The sequence below is a fragment of the Crocodylus siamensis genome, chromosome 3 (genome assembly GCF_052110815.1).
Source record: "Crocodylus siamensis isolate JL-2025a chromosome 3, ASM5211081v1, whole genome shotgun sequence".
Taxonomy (NCBI): Eukaryota; Metazoa; Chordata; order Crocodylia; family Crocodylidae; genus Crocodylus; species Crocodylus siamensis.
In genome coordinates, this window is record NC_143397.1 from 199,758,760 (window position 1) to 199,781,342 (window position 22,583).

General features: G+C 42.5%; 1 protein-coding gene across 12 annotated transcripts in view; it reads left to right on the forward strand.

Annotated features, from left to right (window-relative positions):
- The window catches only part of SULF1 (sulfatase 1), a 171,920-nt gene that overhangs the window by 118,210 nt on the left and 31,127 nt on the right, over positions 1-22,583 (forward strand). For all 12 annotated transcript variants that reach the window (XM_090040136.1, XM_090040124.1, XM_090040132.1 and 9 more), the window contains 5 exons: positions 11,565-11,715; positions 13,201-13,376; positions 14,299-14,427; positions 14,693-14,749; positions 15,883-16,012. In XM_090040136.1, coding sequence (XP_089896262.1) covers positions 11,565-11,715; positions 13,201-13,376; positions 14,299-14,427; positions 14,693-14,749; positions 15,883-16,012 — 643 coding nt within the window. The remainder of the gene's footprint in view (positions 1-11,564; positions 11,716-13,200; positions 13,377-14,298; positions 14,428-14,692; positions 14,750-15,882; positions 16,013-22,583) is intronic.

The window sequence follows — 22,583 nt, forward strand, 5'->3', positions numbered from 1 at the left end:
TGACTATAATATAAAGATGTAGCTGATGTCTCAGCATAATTCTGTTGTCTTGTGAGACAGATGCCTACTATTTTTATATCAAATATCACAATTTATGCAGACATAAGAACAATACGGCTGAATATATCTTAAGGTTATCTATATGTAGAGATTACACATGCCATACTAGTAAAACAAATTCAAGAAAGCATGCAAGTCACGCCCCACTCCCCATCCAGTTCATGACACTCAGGTTGGCAAAGAAGTGCTGCAAGATGTTAAGGTCATCTGTTAAGGTCATCATATGAATTTAGTACAACTACTAATAGTGCAAGGTTTTCCATATGGTGCCTCGAGTATACCTCAGATGCTGACCTTGAGGTACAGCTATTAATTTGTTTTGCATATTGAATACTTGGCACCTCAGATGGAACTCTCTCAATCTGCCAATTTTGGTGGTCTTTCTTGTCATGTGGGCACCTATACATTCAAAACTAAAGCTGGATCACACAAATATGTTCTCATAACGTGTCTTCTATCATAACTACTCTGAGGCCCAGGAACAGATCCAGGGAATGAAGTAGCACCCCTCCCCCCCCCCACAGTTTAGTGTAACACAGTTAGCTCTCTAGAAGACACAGGTCACTGCCAGTGCCAGTCTGGGCCCTCCCTGGAAGACGCAGGTCACTGCCTACTGCCAGTCCAGGCAGTAGGAAATGAGTTCTGACATGAGGGTAGAGATGGGGCTAAGGCATGGCTGATGCAGGGAGCTGGTGGAGGTATCTGGGGCTTTAAGGAACTCATGTCTTCCAGCTCCAGCCTGAGCACCATGTTGGGACCTGGTGAAGCAGTTCAAGATGCAGCAGGGATCAAGGTGGAGGATGTTGGGGCCAGGAAGGATTTGCAGCCACTCCTATAGCACTGTTCACATCTGCAGCATCCCCTTTTCAAAGTCCTAGATCCTGAGGCCTGTTTGAACTAGTGACTGGGAGGTGAATGTTCTGAGCCATCCAGTCCTGTAGCAGCATAATATTAGAACAGGAGCAGAAGCAGGATTATTCATATAGAAATGTAATAATGTAATGAATATAATATATACATTCAGCCTTCCTGCAGCAGAAACAAAAGGTTTTTTTCTGAAGTAAAAAGGCAGCTATGTTCAATGGTCATAAATTTCCGATGCTGTATCTTGAAGAACTAGGGTTATGTTATGCTTTGGCTGCCAAACTTTCATGCCATATATCCTCAGCTAAGTAGACTTCCCTGTTTTTAAAAGAGGAAGCAGAAGGTGACAGAAGTAGACAGATTAGGGAAAGTCAGGTTTAGCTGAATACTAAGTCTGGAATCAAGAATGTGTTTCAGACTTTTTTTTTATTTAGTCAGAATCTGGCCTTCAATTCTTTAAGGATTATCTATTAACAGCTATACCTGGAACTGTAGAACTATTCTTGGGAAGCATTTAATTTGACAAGTTTAGCTCTCTCACACCTCTTTCCTATAATTATTGCTTTAAAAAATCATTGTTTTAAAATTCTGTATTTTGCAGTTGGTAAGGACTATCCTAAGTCATAGAAATATTGTTTCTTTTCATTGATTGGATAAATATCAAATCCAGAAACAGCTTGCAAAGAAGCTGGGCAGATGTTTTTCAGGTAGATACCCCCCCAGAAATAGTTATTTGCACAAAAAATCACACTTTAATTGAATAATTGTGTAAACACAGTTTTGCTTTTATTGGATATGCACAGAAAGGTGTATAAAGGTTTCAAATACAAGCATGTATGCAGTTTATAAAATGAACAAACGCTTGCACATGCATTTTTAATATTAACCCATATTTTATAGTAATATAGAGGCTTAGAGCAAAGTTTTAGAAAGAAGAGACTCACTTACTAGTGTAGTATTAAATATACAATACTTAGGAGCACTCTAGGTAATGATTAGGAGCAGTGACACACATGCATTAATCACTTTATATTTTACATATAGCTGGAATGATTTAAACATGTAAATTCCCATTTGTTCACACAAGCCTGTAATTGTGTTCACAAATAAAAGCATTCATGGTTCCTTTTGATGTCTGTATTTTAGTTCCTATGAAAGGAGGTTCAGTTAGTGATCGATGAAGTGTGTTTAGGAAGCAAAGCCCGGGAGACAGTCCCAGATGTTCCACAAATCTTTGTAGTCTCCACCACTTCTAATTCCACTTATTGTGGCTCCATAGTGCAGAGCTGTGGTTAGGCTAAATAGCTTGCTACCAGGCAGAGGTTGGGCAGAGGGTTTCATAAACAGCTACCTCGCACAGAAAGCATATTGGCCACGTTCATGCACATCTGTGCCAGGGGAACTGCATTCACTTGGTGCTAAAAAGTAGAGCTAATTTGCTGACATGGACTATGCTATGTGAACACTGAGATGTTGGTTTCAGGTCAGAAAATAGCCAGTAGATCTACCTCTCAACCCAGATGCAGATTAAATATATTCCTACACCACTAGAATACTGTATTTGCTTGAATCCAAGACAAGATTTTTTTCCTCATTCAGGATAGAGGGGAAAAGCCCCTCATCTTAGATTCCAAGTACAAGGTGGAGAGGGTAGGCAAGCAGCAGCTGTTGTGGCTCCAGCCCCAAGCGTGGGTCAGGGCCAGAGTCAGAGCTGCAGCAGAAACATATTCCCCCCTTCCACCTGTTCCTGCAATACCTGACTCCTCCCCTCCACCTTACTGTCAGACACAACTCTGACTCCCTTCCTTCCTATGTGAGGGCTCTGTCCCCTGCCTGGCCAATCAGCAGTGATGGCAGCTCCAGGTCCTGGGATACTGCTGTAAGGCTGGGCACAGGCTGCCCTTCCATGTGCTTTGTGACCAAGGTGGGAATGGAGCTGGTACCGCATCTGACAGTAAAAGGAAAGGGACGGGGCAAAGGCTGTATGTAGCTAGTGATGAAGAGAACAGAGGCTATACAGAGTGGCAGAGGCAGTCTGTGGGGAGGAGGTAGGGGGGAGAGGCATAGTCTATGGGGGTACAGGCAGCAGGGGATGCAGGCATCATGGGGGAGAGCAGGCTAAAGGTGGAAGAAATTAGGGGGGAGAGGGCAAAAGTTCATCTATCTCCCATACAACTACCTGCCTCCCTGCCACTGCTTTCCCTGCTGTAGCAGTGAGGAAGATGAATTTAAGAACAATAATTAGATTCTATACCAGGAAAATTATAACCAATGTATACATTTTTCATATATAAAATGTACTTATTATGGAATCATCTTAAATTCAAAGTCATCTTGGATTCGGGTACCCGAGTACTGTGTACTTTCAGCAGAGGTATGTAGCTATAACCTAGTGCTGGTCTAGGATGACTTTTTCAGATTCAGGAGAAACATCCAGGTATGAGTCCTTGGGGATACCAGAACACAGCCTCACAATTTGGAACCATTTCACTTTGGTTCAATTTGTGATTTAATATAATTTTTGTCTTTTGCTTGATAGCAGGGGTTGGCAACATTTTAGGAGTGTTTAGCACTAGGCCAAAATACAGGCTGTGGCGTTTGACCCAGCTGCCATTGCTAGCACTTTCAAACCCTCATTCTGCACCCCTCCACTGTCCCCATCTCATTGCCAACCTGTGACCAAACTGCTGCCAAATTTTTGTGGGAGCAAGGGTTAGGGCCCTCTGGTGGCTGAGGTATTAACTGCTGGTCCCACTCTCCATTCCCATCACCCCTGGATTCTGAATAGTGTGAAGGGGTCTCTACAATATCTTGTCACAAGGGTTAAATCGAATCCTACTGAGTGTTGTCACAGGGCTCCACCTCTCCTACACCCTGTCCACACCTCTCCCAAACAGTGTGCCATTACAGATGTTGACAGCTCCTCCTTCAAGGTGCTTCTTGGGCCCTCTTTTTCTTCTTGGAGCCACTCTAATTAAAGCACCACCCCTTCCATTCCCAGAGCACGTGTAAAAGTGCCCCAGTAGCACAAGTAGTTTAAACTTTTGTCAATCCATTCCATCTCCTTCAACACATTTGCTAAGCAATACCACTCAAGGCCCTAGTTTTAATTGGTCAACAAGCTGGCTTCTAATATTGCAGGAACAGTTTAGCTTTCAAAATTAAGAGTAGGCTTAGTTGTGGATACAACTGATTGTACTTGCATTAACTACTCTATTGGTCTGTGATTTAAGGATGAAATCAGAGTTAGGCTCCTAAATGAATGCAATGTTAGCCTAATAGTAATAAAATAATTTTTCCTACATGTTAATTGGAGAACATTTTTGAAAATAAGTATGTTGGGAGAGTGTCAGTATATGCATGCAGTTCTTCCTAGTATAGTTTCATATGTGTAGTAAGTCACTTACTATTGAGTAGAGCTGGTGAAAGTTTGGATTTCCACTCTGAAAATTCAGAAAGAAAATTTCTTCCATTTTGGAATGAAAAGAAGAAATTTTGAAATTGGAAATAAAAGTCTGATTCAATTTTGTTTTGAAATAATCAAAACAAACTTCCTTTTAAAAATATACAAATGAAATTGAACCTGGGAACCTAAGCTGCAATCTGCTGCCTAACCTAATCTGAACTGTCTGTCACTCCTAAAGAGAGTACAGAAACCCCAGGTACCTTGGGGCTTAGAAGGCATAGTTCTCCAGCAACCCATCAGGCAAGTTGGCAAGAAATCAAGATAAATTTGCAATGGGAACCTACTAGTGATTCACTGGATGTTTCTCAAAACAGATACATGCCCATGAAAAAGTTTAGGTTTGATGGATCAGCATTTTCCAATGAAAAACCGGAAAACTCCTGATCAGTTCCATTGCTGAGTGATGAGCAATGATCAGTTCCAATGCTCAATGATGCCAAGGAGAACCAGCTACTGAAGTAGTCTGAAGCTTCCCATTCCTAGGGCCACTGTCAGCAGCCTCCTGCTTATAACAGATAGTCTTTGAAAGCATCACTCAGGTTCCTGGTGCAGTTAAAACCTTTCATAAGCATTTTCCACATGTATTTTCAGTTTCTGGGTGAGAAAGGCAGTAGCTATGAAATGAAATGAATATCTTTCTTGACAATCCAGGGAAGAGTATGAACATTGATATTCTGTAAAGTATGAAATACTGGTGGCTGGCATGGAAACATTAATCAGGGATTTTAAAAGAAGAAGAAACATTTATAACAAAAAGGCAAGAGGTACTCAGAGTGCCAGCCAGATACTAGTTCTTTTTGTTCTGAGTGGAAATATGCCAGAGCTGTTACCTGCTGTGCCAGAATATTCCAGTCTGGTCAGAATATTTCTGATTCCTTAGCTGTTGCTTAATTAATCAGTTGTGATCATGTTTCTTTCATTTTGATGCCCACTGTTTATTATAGTCTATTGTTTTGAGGCAGTTTAATTCTTCTATGTAATCTTTATCTAATAATAATAATAGCTCCCTTTCATGCTGTCTATCACTTTATGATGTTCCATTTTTTTTTGGTAAGCTTCTGAGGAAAATTGTGAAGCATCTACAATGTCTAAACTCCTCTTTTTAAAATGTTTATTCCTTTCAGTATTAGAAATGTGAGACTGGAAAGGAGACTGTTTATATCCTAGAGACTGCACTGAATTGGTAGGTTGTTGGTCAGTGGAAAAGGTGAAGTCTGTTACTTGTTTTAGGGCTGCCAGAATCTTTGGCACCAGGTCTACTTATAAGTCACTAAGTTTTGTTTACATGCCTATTGATCCTGGCTGGGATACACTAGAGTACAGTTGTCAAAGATATGGCCCATGTGCTGGATCTGGCCCATGGAGTCACAATACCTAGCTCCCAGTTTTATTCCCATATGGGTCCAGTCTGGAACCTCCTTCCCCTGGCATGCTGGCTCCAGCACCTGTGGTACCTGTTCTGGTTCATCTGGAATGTGAACTGCACATGATGCCCACTCTAGCCAGGTGCAGCACAGGTCCCCGAGTAGGTGCCATGTCTAGCATAGTCCTGAGCAGGTTCGGCAGGACCAGAGGCATGTGATGCAAGGGGCAGGCCTTATTGGTGTTCCATTCCCCACCCTGGCACCCCATTCCAGATCTGGTGCCCATTCTGGCCAGTCTGGGATTGTGATGTGTGCGGTACCCACTTCAACAAATATGGGACCTGTGCTGTATGAGTTTGATATTGCTGCACTAGAGTAGCTTAGTACTCTCATTTAGGAGCTATCCCGGAGTGGGATAAGGAGCAGCTGCACCTCCGAAGTGTATAATCTTCCTTTATATTGGTGTAAATATGAAGCAGCCATATATCTTACTGCCCTACATCAGTATAAGCCATTATGCTTCAGGGCAAAATTACCTCTCAGAAAGTCCAGACTAAATATACACCAGTGTAAGTGATGCTGGTGTATTGGTCATGTGTCCATATTCAGTCCAGTCAATATCAACCCAGGTAGACATGTGCTCAGTGCAGATTGCAAATTCATTTTGCATGGCGAGGTGCTTAAATAGGACAAACTGTAGTAGCTACCCTTGGAGAGCTGGTCATCTTTCTGCCTTGAATACTAGTGTAACTTACATTTGGGCACAAACTACTGTTATAAGTTACTCCAATACAGATGTAGTGCATGTTCTAATAGTCAGTGTCACGTTTGTGTGGCCCGCAAATAATAAATCATTTTAACTTCTGTATGTGCCTACAGGGATTGAGGGATTGGGTCCTTTTGCACATGCACAAAATATATTACAGCCGTGGTGGATCCAGTGGGGCAGAAGGGGAAGTGGCAGTAGAGTGGCATTTCATTTGGCTGTGTCACATATGAGCTCTTAGCATGGGGTATGGCCTGAGCCCTGCGTTTATGTTGCTTCTGAGTCCAGGGGTGAAGGCTGCTGCCTCTTGTTCCTTCCTTTCCCCCATGCTGCTGAATCTACCAGGGAAGAAGAGGGTAAGAAAGGGTAAATAACAGCAGCAGCGTTCACCCACTAGGCTCTGGAGGACCCCCTCCCCTCCACACCATCTCCAATCAGTTGGTGAGGTCAGAGGTCACTTCCACCACACCTTTGAGGCAGATAAGAGAGAAAACATTATTTCTAGGGCTGCCATTCCACTGTGTATTTAATATCATTTTATACAGTTTGTTATAGTTAGCATGTCCAAATACTCTTGTTATAATGTTTCATTCAGTATGTCACACATGCTGCTAATCTGTTTCTCTGTTGGTGGTACTGTATTTACTCAAATCCAAGATGAAGCGATTTTTACCCATTCAACGTGCAGGAAAAAAGCCCTTTGTCTTAGATTCGAGCACCAGGGAAAGATGAAGGCATGGGTTCAAGCAGCTGCTCCAGCTCCAGTTCTGGCCTCAACATGGGCTTAGAGATGGAGCTACAGCCTTTGCCATGCTATACCACTGCCTTTGCTGCCTCCCAACTGCTCCCCACCATCTCTACCCCATGCTTCTCTGCCCTGAGTCCCCCCCCCCCCGCTGCAAACTGGCTGTCTGCCTGCCTCTCCCTGCCCTCTCCCCTACTCTGCCACTTTCCCTGGGTCATGGCTTTGATTCCAAGGCCAGATCTGCCACCACCACAAACATTGCCTGGCCAGGCTGGGGCCAGTGCCAGCATGTGGTCTGTGGCCTAGTGTGGCGGAGCATCTTTGGGGTGCTCATCATGTGAAAGGGGCTGCAGCAGGCTGGGACAAAGCCAGAGGAGAAGGCAGCTAAGCAAAGCCCCGTATGTCATTCTAAGAAGGGAGGTATGTGGTGGAGCACCTTTGGGGATGCTCACCACTTGGGAGCTTTCACAGGCTCTGAGGGGAAACAGCAGCAGCAGGGGAAACTCCCCCAGGAACAATTTTAAGGGGTGTGGCAGGGCACTGTTGTTGCCTGCTACTTTAAGACTGGAGCCAAGCAGCCAGTAGGTGCCTGATTGTGGTGGCCACTTAAGTTCTCTGGCCACCTAAATAAACAGGCAGTTCGCTGGTGGCAGCCCAGGCAGCAACATCATCTGGATGTAAGGCTTCATGTATCATCCTGGAGGTAAGGGCAGGAGCTGTAGGAGATGGTTTGGAGGCCCTTGGTCCTGGGTATGACCTAAAAGTGCACCCTGCCAGGAGTGGGTGGCCTGGTGGGGCTCTCAGTGGTACAGGAACCTCCAGGAAATGCCAGGCAAGTTATTACCCTGGTGAAAGGTGGGTAGGGGTGCCTTAACCCTAGCCCTCACCTTCAAGTGGGTTTACATAGTGGGGCCAGGCACAGCTGTGGCCACCTGAGTCCTGTGGGGTGTAGGACCCCAAGGAAAAGGTAGATGGGGCCAGGCACAGCTATAGCCGCCTGAGCCCACTGGGGAGGGAAGCTCCGTGGCCCCAAGTGAGGGGGGAAGAGTTGAGGAGCCCCATGTGAGGGGGCAGCCCCAGGGTGCAGGTATGTCTCCAGATGCCTAGGGCTGTAATTTGGGCCAGAGGCCAAGTAAGGGAGCTCAGTCTGAGAGAGAGGGGCGAGTCCTGACCCCAGTAAGTCCTCCACTGCTGGGAGGCTGAGTGTGGGTAAAAAAGAAGAGCTAGACTACAGCACAGTGACCTGCTGCTCTTGGGGAGGGAGGGTGAGAGTACTCATGAGACCCCAGAACACCAGTCATGGTGTGAGTCAAGAATTCCCCAATGAGGGGTGGCCCCAAAAAGGGGGCAGAGATGAGCCCAGTGGAGGGGGGGAAAAACCAGAGGGTTAAAAGCCTAGAGGATGTGAGTGTATAGAGTTGCCCTGGAAGGGGCCAGAGCAAGCTTAGTCCCGGTCATGTAATTGGCTGGCCACTACTCTGGTGAGGGTCGCAGGAGAGGCCCAAAAGATGGTACATCTGCCACCCAGTGTATGAACTAGATAAAGGCTGTAGCCTAAGAGGCCCACTCCAAGGGGGAGCAAGGCAGAATAAGTTGTTGATGCATGAAAGAGACCCTGTGAGGGAGGGTGGAGTGTGAGAGGCCCTAGTGAGAGGAGGGCAGTATGGATGTATGTGTGAGGTCTGACGATGAGGCCTAAGCTTGGGCTGGCTGTAGGCCAGAAGCACTGTGTCATCTGAATGCCATCTGAGAGGCTTGGGCTGCAGTGTAGGGGAGGAACAGAGCCGCAGATAGCGCCCCCTGGCATCGGGACAAGAATGGGCAGCTTCCTGCCTTAATTAATATCTTAATTAACTGACAACAAGGCATGGCAGACAAGTCAGGTGGATGGCATACCCAAAGGCAAGTGGGTAAACTAACACTCTGGCTAGTCGGGGAGCCCTGCTTTATCACACCCAGGTTGGAGTGGGGCCAGAGCCAGAGTTGGAGCTGTAACTCAGAGAGTAGATTGTGGTGTTGGGTGAGTGGGGAGAGGGAGTCAGGGTAGGCTGAGTGATGGAGGCAGGCACCACAAGGGGAAGGGTAAAGCACCAGGAAACACAGGTTCTCCTGGTGGTGGTACTGGGGAGACGAAGGCACAGGGAGACAGGCAGTAGGTAGGGGCAAGTGGTAGGGGAGAACAAACAGCAGGGGCAAGCTGTGAGGGTAAGGTTGCTTGACTCTCCCTCCATCTACCCTACCCCCCTGTTACTGCTTTTCCTGTCAACTGAGGGGGGAACAAATTTAAGTTGTTCCTCCATTAATTAAGCATTGTATATGGAAAGCAATAACAAATTTATAACTTTTCCACGTATAGAATATAATTATTGGAGGATCATCTTAAATTCTATGTCATCTTAGATTCAAGTAAACACAGTATATATGTCTGCAGTACCTTAGTACAGTCTTATTGTTAAAGAATTCACTCAAATTGTCATTTCCTTTTAACACTGTCAGAAGGAGGAGTGCTTCATTGATGTGAATTATCAGTCAAGTAAATAGTTGAAATGGTGCCAAAAATAGCTGTTTTCTACATACTGGAAAACAATGCTGGCTGTGAGGAGAGACAAGAAAAGCTGAACACCTAACTTCTTTCCAGATATTTTTAAGTGCTTTCTAAGTGTAGTGTATGTTAAAAAATGCCAATTTGTAAACATTTAACATGTATATAATGGTAATTTCAATATATATGTAGACTCATAATATGTGGATTCATTATGAGTAAGAGAAATTAACATGAATCCAATTTCACATCATGCAAAAGCAACATTTTTTTCAATTAAAATTTGGATTGATTTTTTTTCTAAAATAATGAGATACACTTGGATGAGATGATATTTCTAACATAACAATGAGATATTATTATACCTGATTATGTATCATTAGAAATAATAATTAGAAAATATTTAAAAAAAAAGAAAAACACACAAAACGTAAATGTCATAAAGTACATGAAAGCCTCAGTCCTGGTAAATGGCTACACTTGTGGTGGCAGCAGAAGAAAGAAATGCTTGGGTCAGGATCAAGGTATAATATGCTAATTCTAATATGTAAATATTATTTTGTTTCCCTTTTTAATTTTTGAGAGAGGTGCATTTGTGGCATATAAAGCAGGATTACTGGGACTAATGAGCAGTGCTGGCACTATTCATATTTTGTATGTTTAATTTTTGCCATCCCATTCTTTAAATGCAGTAGATCTGAGATGAAATATTTGTGTTTCTTACATGATGTGCTTTTAAAAATCACAACCTCTGGTTAAAAAATCACCCACCACATAGTCTCTTGACATTTTTGGGAACTCTTGAAAACAAAATACAAGCAAAGTCTTTGATTTTGTAGAATGGGATTTGACCAAGATCAATTTAATGATGCCAACAGAAATTATGTAGATTCCAGTCTAGGTCTTAGTAGAAATACTAGTAGTGGTATTATTATTTTGGTGCGTCTGTGGCTCATTCTTGATATAGGTGGACATGGTGCTTTACATGTAAAAACAAAGATAATATCTCTGCAGTATAGTCAGTATTTGCAAACATTTCTACCAAATCAGTTAGATTCAAAGCTTCTATTGTGTGTCTACTGCAGGGGTGTCTACTTCCTGAACATGCTTTTATTTGACTGTGATGGTAAGAAGGGGAAATAAATCAGCACTTTGATTCTCTGAGGGACAGCAAAAACTGAAACCTAATAACACAGTGCCTGCTTTTCTGATATTAGTAGGGAAAGCTAAAATTTCATTATCCTAATGGAAAGATTTTCTTTGTCAGTTAACTTTATATAATTGTTAATTTAGTGACAATTTCTCCTTGTTATGCGGCACTACCACAACTTACTATGAATGGGAGAATAGTTTTCTTTTATCTCTGTTGACCTTCTTTTCCATTTGGCTTGTATGATGTGAAGGTGTCTAATAATATATAACTTTGGTGTGTCTTTAGCATTTTAAAGATTAATTTATAATTACAGATTTTTCAAGGTTTTATATTTAAAAGCAGGGATTCCCAAACCATGGCATTGGTACCACTGGTGGTAAGTGAACTTGATATGAAGTGAAATGATAGAACCACAATTGTGAATAACTAGTATGTGAAATGATAAATTTGGGGAACTGCTGCCCTCAAGTATTAATGCTCACTGCTGTCAGATAGTCAGTTTGATCTAGGCATATCACTAATCAATTCCTTTGTTTCTATAATTTCTATGAATTTTGTGTAAATTCTTCAAATACCCACCTTTCCTTCCCCCCACCCTCCCCAGAACGCCAAGCTATAACTATGCACCAAACATGGATAAGCACTGGATTATGCAGTACACTGGCCCCATGCTGCCTATCCATATGGAATTTACAAATGTCTTACAGCGCAAAAGGCTTCAGACTTTGATGTCAGTTGATGACTCCATGGAAAGGGTAAGTTGATCACATTTATCACATAGTAATGTAGTTTCTATACAGAATCAGATTCTTCTCTCACTTCCATTAGTCTTATGAAAATGAATTGCATTGTCTTCACTGAAGTTACTTTTGATTTTACCCCATGCAAGTGAAACATGGTTAGCTCCCCTGTAGTGATAGAAACCCAATCTACTTATCCAAGTATATGTTTTGACAAATTATCTTACTCTGGCAGTCCTACATAGCTGTTTTGATGACCACTTTACTTTACCTGGCAGGAGATTGACATGATTTTAAAAGGCAAGAATTAACTGTGTGTCCAATAAACTTAAAGAATCAGGTTCAGTAGGTGATCCAGGAGAAGGAATGTATAAAGGAATAGTTAATCTGGTAGAAAACCCTGGTACATATATATGTATATATACACATGGAGAGTTTTCTACATTGCATGTATACCACCCTGTTCTCTTTGCAGTTCATTCTTTAACAAATTCTGCGTGTCTCAAATAAACAGAAGCACTGACAAAAGCTCAGGTGTCAGTCTGTTAATATTTATAGGCACATGTTTAGCTGTCCACTGGATTACCAATACATCAGTAACAACCTGAAATGTTAGGAAGAGTGTGCAAGACCTTTTATTACAAAACCACTTTCCATCTCCTATAGATCCAAGGTTTATTCCGTTGATACTAAACAAGAAATTCCCTTAACTTTCAGTAGTGTTAAAATGTATATAGTCTCTTCCCAAGCCATTAACTAGAGGACAAGATATTTGCAAACTCAAAACACAGTTGATCGAGTCTGGAAGCCATCTATTGTACAGTTGTAGTACAGTTATTCACTAACCAGTTTACAATTGTGAGCATACATGTTTGCAGACATGTAAAAAAATGGCACTTTAAACTCAGCAAATTTCTGCACTGAGCCCCACGCATGCCTATTAGAGGCAGTGCCTTAGTTGGACCTGTCTTACTCAACATCTGTTTAGATTGGGCCCTTTAGTGGGGCTTTTTCGGCACTTTTATCTAATAGCTGACTGAATCAGCTTTGGATAAAAGCACCAAACAGCCCAGCTACAGTGCCCAATCGATACAGACACTGCAGAGTCAAGTCAAAGTAATGTGCTGCTGCTTCTGGTAAAGAGTGGTTTGCTTTGTTTTGTTTGTTTGTTTGTTTTTGGTGGGGGCAGGAAGGGTTAACATCTGCAAGCAGCCATATTGATTTCTAGGCCATGGTAGCACAAGCCAAATAATTCCAAAGATTACCAAATTAAACTTTTTAAAATCCCCCAGTTGCAATTTCCTATATATTAAAATATGGATCTAGTTGGCAGGGAACAAAATGTGCCAAATTCATTCCTGGCCTTATTATTGGTTTCAATAGTTTCACCAATGAGTGAGGCCAAATCAGACTTACGTGAGAAAAATAATGGTTATATATAAATATGAAAATTATGTCTTATCATATTTGATTTAGAGTTCTTCCTATGCTGTATTTCAGTTATACCATATGCTTGTGGAGACGGGTGAACTGGAGAATACCTACATTATTTACACCGCTGACCATGGTTACCATATTGGGCAGTTTGGACTGGTCAAGGGGAAGTCAATGCCTTATGACTTTGATATTCGAGTTCCTTTCTTTATTCGTGGTCCAAGTGTAGAGCCGGGATCAGTGTACGTTTTCCTATGTCTGCAACACAGCTGTCAAACTTAATGTGAAATCTTTCTTAGCACATTTGCTTGTCATGGGGGGCGGGGGGTTCATGAACGACGCCCAGTTTTTGCCGGGTTGCTCCCTCAGAAGAATAGAAGATTTTTTTCTTTTTCATATATTATAAATTGGCTGAAACATACAATAGAAAATAATATCATTTATGATTTTATGTTGAGACATTGAGCTTTGTTTTTTAAAAGTGGAGAAGTTAATAGTCTTCAGCCTGGAACAGCGAAGGCTCAGGTCTGACTTGGTGGCAGCCTATAAGTATGTAAGGGGTATGCATCAGGAACTGTTCACCAGGGCACCCCAAGGGAAGACGACGTCTAACAGTCACAAACTCCTGGAAGACCTTTTTAGGCTGGACATAAGGAAAAACTTATTTACCGTCCGAGTCCCCAGAACCTGGAATAGACTCCCACCAGAAGTGGTACAAGCACCTACTCTGGACACATTTAAGAAATACTTGGATGCTTATCTTGCTGGGATCATTTGACACCAGGTGACTTCCTGCCCCTTGGGCAGGGCGCTGGCCCCAATGATCTCACAAGGTCCCTTCCAGCCCTAATGTTTATACTCTGGTTCAGTAGAATGGATAGAGTCAGCTTTTATTGTGAGGGGTTTAAGAAGAATAAGGGGGCCAAATTCACTTCTTATTTAATTGTGTTTAGCTCTGATGCTCTTTCTTTGTGACTGTATCAAATAATATTGGCCTGCCATTCTCAAAATCACAGTCCTCCTGGAGCAATCTTTAAACTTAACGCTTCTATAAAGCTTTACATCTTCAAAGTACCCATAAACATTAATTGTCATTCTAACTCCATGTGAAAGATTATGGATTGTACATATAATACAACTATGACCTTTTCTATTAATTTGCAGAGTGCCTCAGATAGTGCTGAATATTGATCTTGCTCCAACTGTTCTGGATATTGCAGGACTTGACACACCTCCAGATATGGATGGCAAGTCTGTCCTAAAACTTCTAGACTTAGAAAAGCCAGGAAACAGGTGGGTCATTGCCATTTCTTAAAGCCAGTGCTGGAGCCAACACCTAAGTAAATCAACTGAATGGAAAAGAAATTGTGGCAAAATAAGCTGTGTCAAGACCAGTGACCACAGCTGTCAGATTTTAAAACTGTTTTTAAATAGCGCATTTATAAAGTTTCAGGTATACCTAAGCAGAGAAGCTTTTTAAAAACAAATATTATTAACATTAACAGTGCTTTGCAAAAATAGTGACAGTTGCCAGCAGTAAATATTATTTTGCTTTCAGATTTCGAACAAACAAGAAGACGAAAATTTGGCGTGATACGTTCCTAGTGGAAAGAGGGTAATTATTATAATTGAGAGAGTTTTGGGAAACTTGCCTAGTGGAAAAACTCACTTACAAGCATATGTTCATATCCTCATTCTTTCTCCCTCCTTTTTTTTATGATCGCAAAATTATAAATTTTGCAAGCAAGCAAGGAATTAATTGTTTCCAAGTTCCTTATTGCCACTTATACAGCCCATGGCCATCTTTGCTCCCTGCTTGCATAAGAGATTTGAACGGGTGCTTCATACAACAAATTTACTGGCCAGTCCTTAACACATGTTTTAATTGATCTTAACTTCCCCTCCATTGAGTTTTAATCATCACTCACCTGGCTGATATTCCTTCCCATCTATCACTTTTCTCAAATTCTTGCTATGAGTAAGATGCGCAACTTTCTCCTGTATTTTTTCCTCTTTGCTTAGGAATTTTTCTCCATTTTGTTTAGTAAAGAAAGAGTATGTGTAAATGAGATGCATAAAAATACGCCTATCCATATGTCCTGGACCATCATGGCTACAAAACACTCCAGGACTAGTAAAACAGGAAAGTTATTGAAATTATCGGTTCACAATGGAAAATCCATAAAGAAAATGCATTGCTTTTAAAAATTTGTCTGAAACTGTACACACTGGTCCAATAAAAGATATCATCTACAAAAATCCTTGCTTCAGGCAAAAACATAGTTATTACTCTTTTCCCTAACATTCTTGTAATTTGTCTGTTATTACTGTGAAAATTCTCAGAGTGAAAGTATTACAGAAATTCCCTTTATGGCATGCCTGACTTCACAGGTTCTGTGGATATGGCCATATGATTAGTTTATGTAGGGCACATCTTACAAGATGCTACATCGCCATAGTGATGAGCTACAGCAACATAGCATCAGCAGGCACTAACCATGACACCACCGCTACTGTGCAGCAGTAGCTACTGCTGGCTACAGGAGTAGATCTTCAGCACATCACTTGAATTAGCCATTCACCACAGGAGCCCTTGTTAAAGCTTACTAGCACACTGATATTTTTCTCTTCAAGGGTAGCCACTAGAGGATAAACTTTGGATTTTTTTTTCAGTTAATTTCATCCTCTCCAAATTTTTGAGGGCACATTATATATGAAATGTTAATCTTTTTTCACCTTTTTTTAAAGCAAATTTCTGCGCAAGAAGGAGGAGCCCAATAAAACAGTTCAACAGTCTAATCATTTACCAAAATATGAGAGAGTAAAGGAATTATGCCAACAAGCAAGGTACCAGACAGCGTGTGAGCAACCAGGACAGGTGAGCAATGAACAGCGGAAATGCCATAATGAAATGTGATTCCAGGGATGATGTAATGGATGAATGAAAATTTTCTGGAATAGACTACAAATACCATTTTCCTCAAGTAGCTCTAAAATCATTTATCGAAAAAACCCATTTTGGTATATCATAGTGTTTTAAGATTTTGATTACCTCTTCAGGGCACCTCACAGTTTGCCCTTCACACCCACACAGGGAAATAAGGAAAGATAAAGAAGACCTGCTACCTAGCTCACACAGAAGTACCCACATTGCAAGTTGTAGCATGGTGGGGAAAGCTTTTCCATGAGTTTGCTATTTTCCATCCTGTACTGGCCGACAGTCAAGGGTGGGGAGATTCATTCTTGTTCCTTGTCTCTGCAATACATCAGCCAGCACACCAGAGGCTGGCCAAGTAAAAGATTGATTCAGGTTACTTCCCACCATGGAGCCAAGAAGGAATCAGAAGCCAATGACTTTGAGTCATAATTCAGTGCCTGGATACATGGATAGGGCAACAACACATTGACACCTTATTCGATGCTTGAAGTGAAACTCCCTAATCAAATGTCATTTATTGTGTAATTGATGAATTTGTAGCCACTCATGGAAGATTTGAAGCATACTTCCATGTGCATAATATTGTCTTTAAGGCAATTATTATTTAAATAAAGCAATTCTTCAATTAAAAAAAATTGTTTAGTGAGAACAACAGTCTGCTTATGCTTACCTAACTCAAAAAGTTACTGAAGCCATTGAGTAATGTGGGTAAAGCATGCAGAATCATCATCTCAAATTTGCTGAGGTTAACAACTAGACTATATAGATGTTAATCAGCTGTCAAGCATGTTTTTAACTGTTAATTGGTACATAATAAATAGAAAGGCCTTCCTGTTGATTAAGGGCAGTACCTTTACTTAGTACCTTTACTTAATGATGGGTGATCACTCGCGAACAAGATTGTCTTCCAAGGATCTTAATAGTGAGTGTGCAGGTGGCTCCATAGCCCAATTCTAGATCCACATGTCTTGTCGCAGTGAGGACAGGTGTTTCCAGGAGGGATGGGTACTGTGTAGCTGTGCTGGATGTTCTGATATTCTTTTTTGCCTGTTCCTCTTTTCCTCTTCTGCCTGTTGACAAGCTGTTTCCTCCATTTTGGTCAGTCCTGAGCAAGGGTCTCCCCTTGAAGTGTTGATGGTGATCATAGACTCATAGAAGTAGGGTCGGAAGGGACCTTGTAGATCTTCAAGTCTGACCCCTGCCTGGGCGGGAGAAAAACTGGGCTTAAATGAGTCCAGCCAGGTAGGCATCAAGCCTCTTCTTAAAGACCCCCAGGGTAGGAGCCAGCACCATTTCCCTTGGAAGTTGATTCCAGCTCCTAGCCGCCCTAACTGTGAAGTAGTTCTTACGGATGTCTAATCTAAACCTACTCTCCAATAATTTGTGTCCATTATTCCTTGTCATGCCAGGGAGCGCTAAGGGAAACAAGGTCTCCCCCAAACCCTTCTGGTCCCCCCTAATGAGTTTATAGACAGTCACCAGGTCCCCCCTCAGCCTTCTCTTGTGAAGGCTGAACAGGTTTAGGTCCCGCAGTCTTACATTGTAGGGTCTGCCCTGTTGTCCCCGGATCATGTGGGTGGCCCTCCTCTAGACCCTTTCAATGTTGTCCACATCCCTCCTGAAGTGGGGCTCACAGAACTGGACGCAGTACTCCAGCTGTGGCCTGACCAGCGTTGCATAGAGGGGGAGGATCAGCTCCCTGGCTCTACTTGAGATGCACCTGTGGATGCACGACAAGGTCCGGTTAGCCCTGCCAACCGTGACCTCATATTGTTGGCCCATGTTCATCTTGGAGTCAATAATGACTCCAAGATCCTTTTCTGCCTCCGTGCTCTCAAGAAGGGAGTTTCCCATTTTATAAGTGTGCTGCTGGTTTCTACTGCCTAAGTGCAGCACCCTGTACTTGTCAGTATTGAAACACATCCTGTTTATGCTAGCCCACCCCATAACCTATCCAGATCTTGCTGCAATCTTTCCCTCCCTACTAGTGTGTTTACTTCACCCCAAATTTTGGCATCATCAGCGAATTTAAACAGGTTGCATTTCACCCCATCGTCCAAATCGCTGATGAAGAAATTGAACAGTGCAGGCCCAAGGACCGAGCCCTGGGGGACTCCACTGCCCACTTCCCCCCAGGTGGAATATGACTCATCCACCACCACCCTCTGAGTACGACCCTTGAGCCAATCTGCAATCCATCTGACTGTGTAGGCATCAATGCCACAGTCGCCTAGTTTTTTAATGAGAATGGGGTGGGAGACGGTGTCAAAGGCCTTGCTGAAGTCTGGAAAGACTACATCCATGGCAACACCTGCATCCATTGCCTTTGTGACCTGGTCATAAAAGGCAATCAGGTTGGTCTGACATGATCTGCCCGTAATGAAACCGTGCTGGTTGCCCTTGAGCATCATCCCTGAAACCGGCCCATCACAGATGTGCTCCTTGAGGATCTTCTCAAAGAGTTTCCCTAGGATTGAGGTAAGACTAACGGGCCTATAGTTGAGGTTTGCCTTCAGGGTGACTTTGAAGTGCTTCCTTTGCCACTACTTTGCTGACCTTCTTTCAGCTGTGAGAAAAAGATTCTCTTTGGAAGGTGGAAGTCAGGCATGCAAACAACATGACCTGTCCAGCAAAGTTGGCTTTGGATGATCATGGCCTCAATACTGTTGGAATTTGCTTCGGCCAAGTTACTAATGTTTGTGCATCTATCCTCCCAGCTTATCCAAAGGATCTTGTGAAGGCACTGTTGGTGGTACTTGTCCAAGTTCTTAGATGTCTTCTGTTTCCGAGCCATACAGCAGAGCTGGAATGACAATGGCTCAATAAACCAAGACCTTCATTTCAGCAAGGATGTTATGATTTTAAAAGATTCTCTTACTCAGACATCCAAAGACTGTGCTCGCACATTTCAAGCAGTGTTGTATTTCAGAATGAATGTCTGCCTTTGATGCAAGCTGTTTTCCAAGATAGGCAAAATGATCCACATTCTCTAGAGATTCTCCATTGATTTGAATGAAGGGGTGGTTTGTTTCTCCATTTGGAGCAGGTTGGTAAAGGACTTGCATTTTCCTGATGTTTAGAGTTAGGCCAATACTCTCATAGACTTCTGAGAATACATTAAGAATGGTCTGGAGGTCCATTTCAAATTAAGCAATGACAGCATTGTCTTCTGCATACTGGAGCTCCATTATGGATGTTATCATGGTCTTCATTTTGGACTTGAGTCTATTGAGGTTGAAGAGTCTTCCATCCATCTTATACACAATGTCAATTCTAGGTGGGAGCTTTCTGTCAACAAGGCACATTATGGTGGAGATGAAAATGGACAATAACGTTGGAGTGATGACGCAACCTTGCTTCACTCCAGTTTTCACCTCAAATGGTTCTGTTTGATTCCTGTTGCTGGGAACCCTTTCTGACTTGTTGTCATGGAGAAGTCTCAGAACACTGATGAACTTGTTTGGGCAGCCAGTTTTGGACAGGATTTTCCATAGGGTTTCACACTTTACAGAATTGAAGGCTTTGGAGAGGTTGATGAAAGCCAAATAGAGAGATTGATTTTGCTTGCGACACTTCCCCTGGATTTGACATGCTGTAAAGATCATGTCCACAGTTCCTTAAGATGGTCTGAAGCTGCTTTTGAGATTCTTGGCAACAAGGGCATACTGTTGGTTCATACCCACCTTATTGTCTATTGTAACCTCAGGTCCTTTTCTGCAGGGCTGCTGCCCAGCCAGTCAGCCCCCAGCCTGTACTGGTGCATGGGACTGTTCTGTCTTAAGTGCAGGACTTTGCACTTGTCCTTATTGGATTTCACAAGATTTCTTTTGGCCCAATCCTCCAATTTGTCAAGGACATTCTGAATCCTAGCCCTACCCTCCAGCATATCTACTACTCCTCCCAGCTTGGTGTTGTCTGCAAACTTGCTGAGGGTGCATTCTATGCCATCTTCCAGGTCATTTTGGTGAATATTGAACAAAACTGGCCCCAGGACTGATCCCTGGGGCACTCCACTTGGTGCTGGCTGCCAACTAGACATCAAGCCACTGATTACTACTCTCAAAGCCCAATGCTCTAGCCAGTTTTCTATCCTCCTTACAGTCCATTCATCCTGCCTGTACGTCCTTAGCTTGCCTGCAAGAATGCTGTGGGAGACTGTATCAAAGTCCTTGCTAAAATCAAGGTGTACCACATCCACCAGTTTCCCCGCATTCACAGAGTCAGTCACCTCATCATAGAGGGCAGTCAGGTTAGTCAGGCATGACTTGCCCTTGGTGAATCCTTTCTGACTGTTCCTAATCGCCTTCTCCTCCAAGTACTTAGAAGTGGATTCCTTGAGGATGTGCTCCATGGTTTTTGCAGGGACTGAGGGCTGGTCTGTAGTCCATCCCCATCCCTGTCCCCATCCCCTCTCTGGATCCTCCTTTTTCCCTTTCTTAAGTATGGGGACTATGTTTGCCCTTTTCTAATCATCTGGGACCTCGCCTGATAGCCATAAGTTTTCAAAGATGATGGCCAATGGCTCTGCAGTCACATCAGCCAACTCCCTCAGCACCCTTTGGTGCATCCCTTCTAGCCCCAGGAACTATGTATGTGCCCAGCTTTTCTAAATAGTCCCTAACCTGTTCTTTCACCACTGTTGACTGCTCATCTCCTCCCCAAGCTATGCTGCCAGATTCAGTAGTCTGGGAGCTCACCTTGCATGTGAAGACTGAAGTAAAAAAGGCAGTGAGATCCTTACTCTGTTGCTCTGCATCCTTTCTTTCCTCAGGATCCTGAACTCAGTCATTTCATGGTCTTTGCTGCCTAAGTTGCCATCTATTAGTATGTTCCCCACCAATTTTTCCCTGTTTGTGAGCAGCAGGTCAAGAAGAACATGGCTCCTATTTGGCCCCTCCAGCATTTGCACCAGGAAGTTGTCCCCAACACTCTCCAGAAGCTTCCTGGATTGCCTGTGCACTGCTGTATTGCCCTCCAGGCAAAAGTCAGAGTGATTTGAAGTCCTCCATGAGAACCAGGGCCTGTGATCAGGAAACTTCCGCTAGCTGTTTGAAGAAAGCCTCATCCACCAATGCCTCCTGGACTGGTGGTCCCACCACAACATCACCCTTGTTGCTTTCTCTTCTGACTCTAACCCAGAGACTTTCAACAGACCTGTCTCCAGTTTCATACTCTGAATTCTGCAATTTAGCCATTCCTGTTGGTTACTTTGGTGTCTCTGGGCATTCTGAATCATCCACTGGAAGTGCCTACCACTGTCTGTTCTCTGTATGAATCACCCTGGCACCTAAAACTAAATCACTTTTAGTTGTCCCCAAAGTCTGTTTTTTGACTGTGTCAAAAGCACCAACTTGGGTCATTTTGAATCATCCTACTGGGGCAGGGACTTATAAGTTAAATGAGGCAATACATAATTTAAGGCCTATAGCAAGAAAATGTGAATCCTGGCCCTAGCAAATAAGAAATATCATTCATGACTTTCTAATATAATAGAATGTAAAAATTAAACATCTGAATGACTGTACTTTAAGCTGTACATAATTACTGAAGCATAGATAAAGAGTATTTTCTTGATTAGCAAAAAGAAGTACCAGATTTAGAGTACAGGCTATATTTAGTTACAAATCAGCATGCCTTAACCAGTAAGTATCAGCCTGTCTTTAGAAAAATAAGTGTAAATATATACGCAAAACAAAATTAAAATTCACTATTGCTGATTTCAGTTTTGATTAAAATTGGTGATTTTGAATCACTTTGATTTAAATCAGCCCACCTAGTTTCCTGCTTTTTGCTAAAGGATCAGATTTTCAAATCTTGGTAGTTATAGGTGAAGGTATGCACGGGCACAGGCATACCCTTGTACACAAATGCATGTTGCACCCATATTGGATGCATTTGGTCACGCAAAGATATGTAAGGTTTCTGACTGGCCACACAATTGTGCACAGTTTCCCAATTTTGGATTATTTAATGTCAGTGCCTCCATCTCATCTGGATTTCAAGCCCCTCTTCCTCCACTTTATATTTTGGCATGTTTGAATACAGTTTTCTATTATAATTGGAGTATGAGTCACCTATGCAATTCAGATATTGCTTAAAGTTCAAATTCCAGTTCTGACTCCATTCTCCCCATCCTGTTCCAGTGTATGTGCTTGGTGAGACAGAGTTTTTAGTCAGGCCCAACTATAATATACCATTAACCAGGTTCTCTGAACAAACTACTTAAGCAAAGAAAATAAAATAAAAACTACATATTTCCCAGTGTGGGAGTATCTTGTAGGTATAGAGATGGAGTAGCAGGCTCCTTATTTCCTCCTTCCCTAGCAAGTCAGAGAGGAAGTATGGCAAGATAGTGCTCTGGATGGGCCTTGAAGGTAAAATCTGTATATTTCCTTCTTGTATAGTTTAGTGTCTTTGCCTTAAGTGGATGCAACCTTATTGACCTCAGTGGAGTTCAACTCAGTTCCTTCATTATTGGTTATGTCCATCTCTGTGCTTGTCTATCATGCTA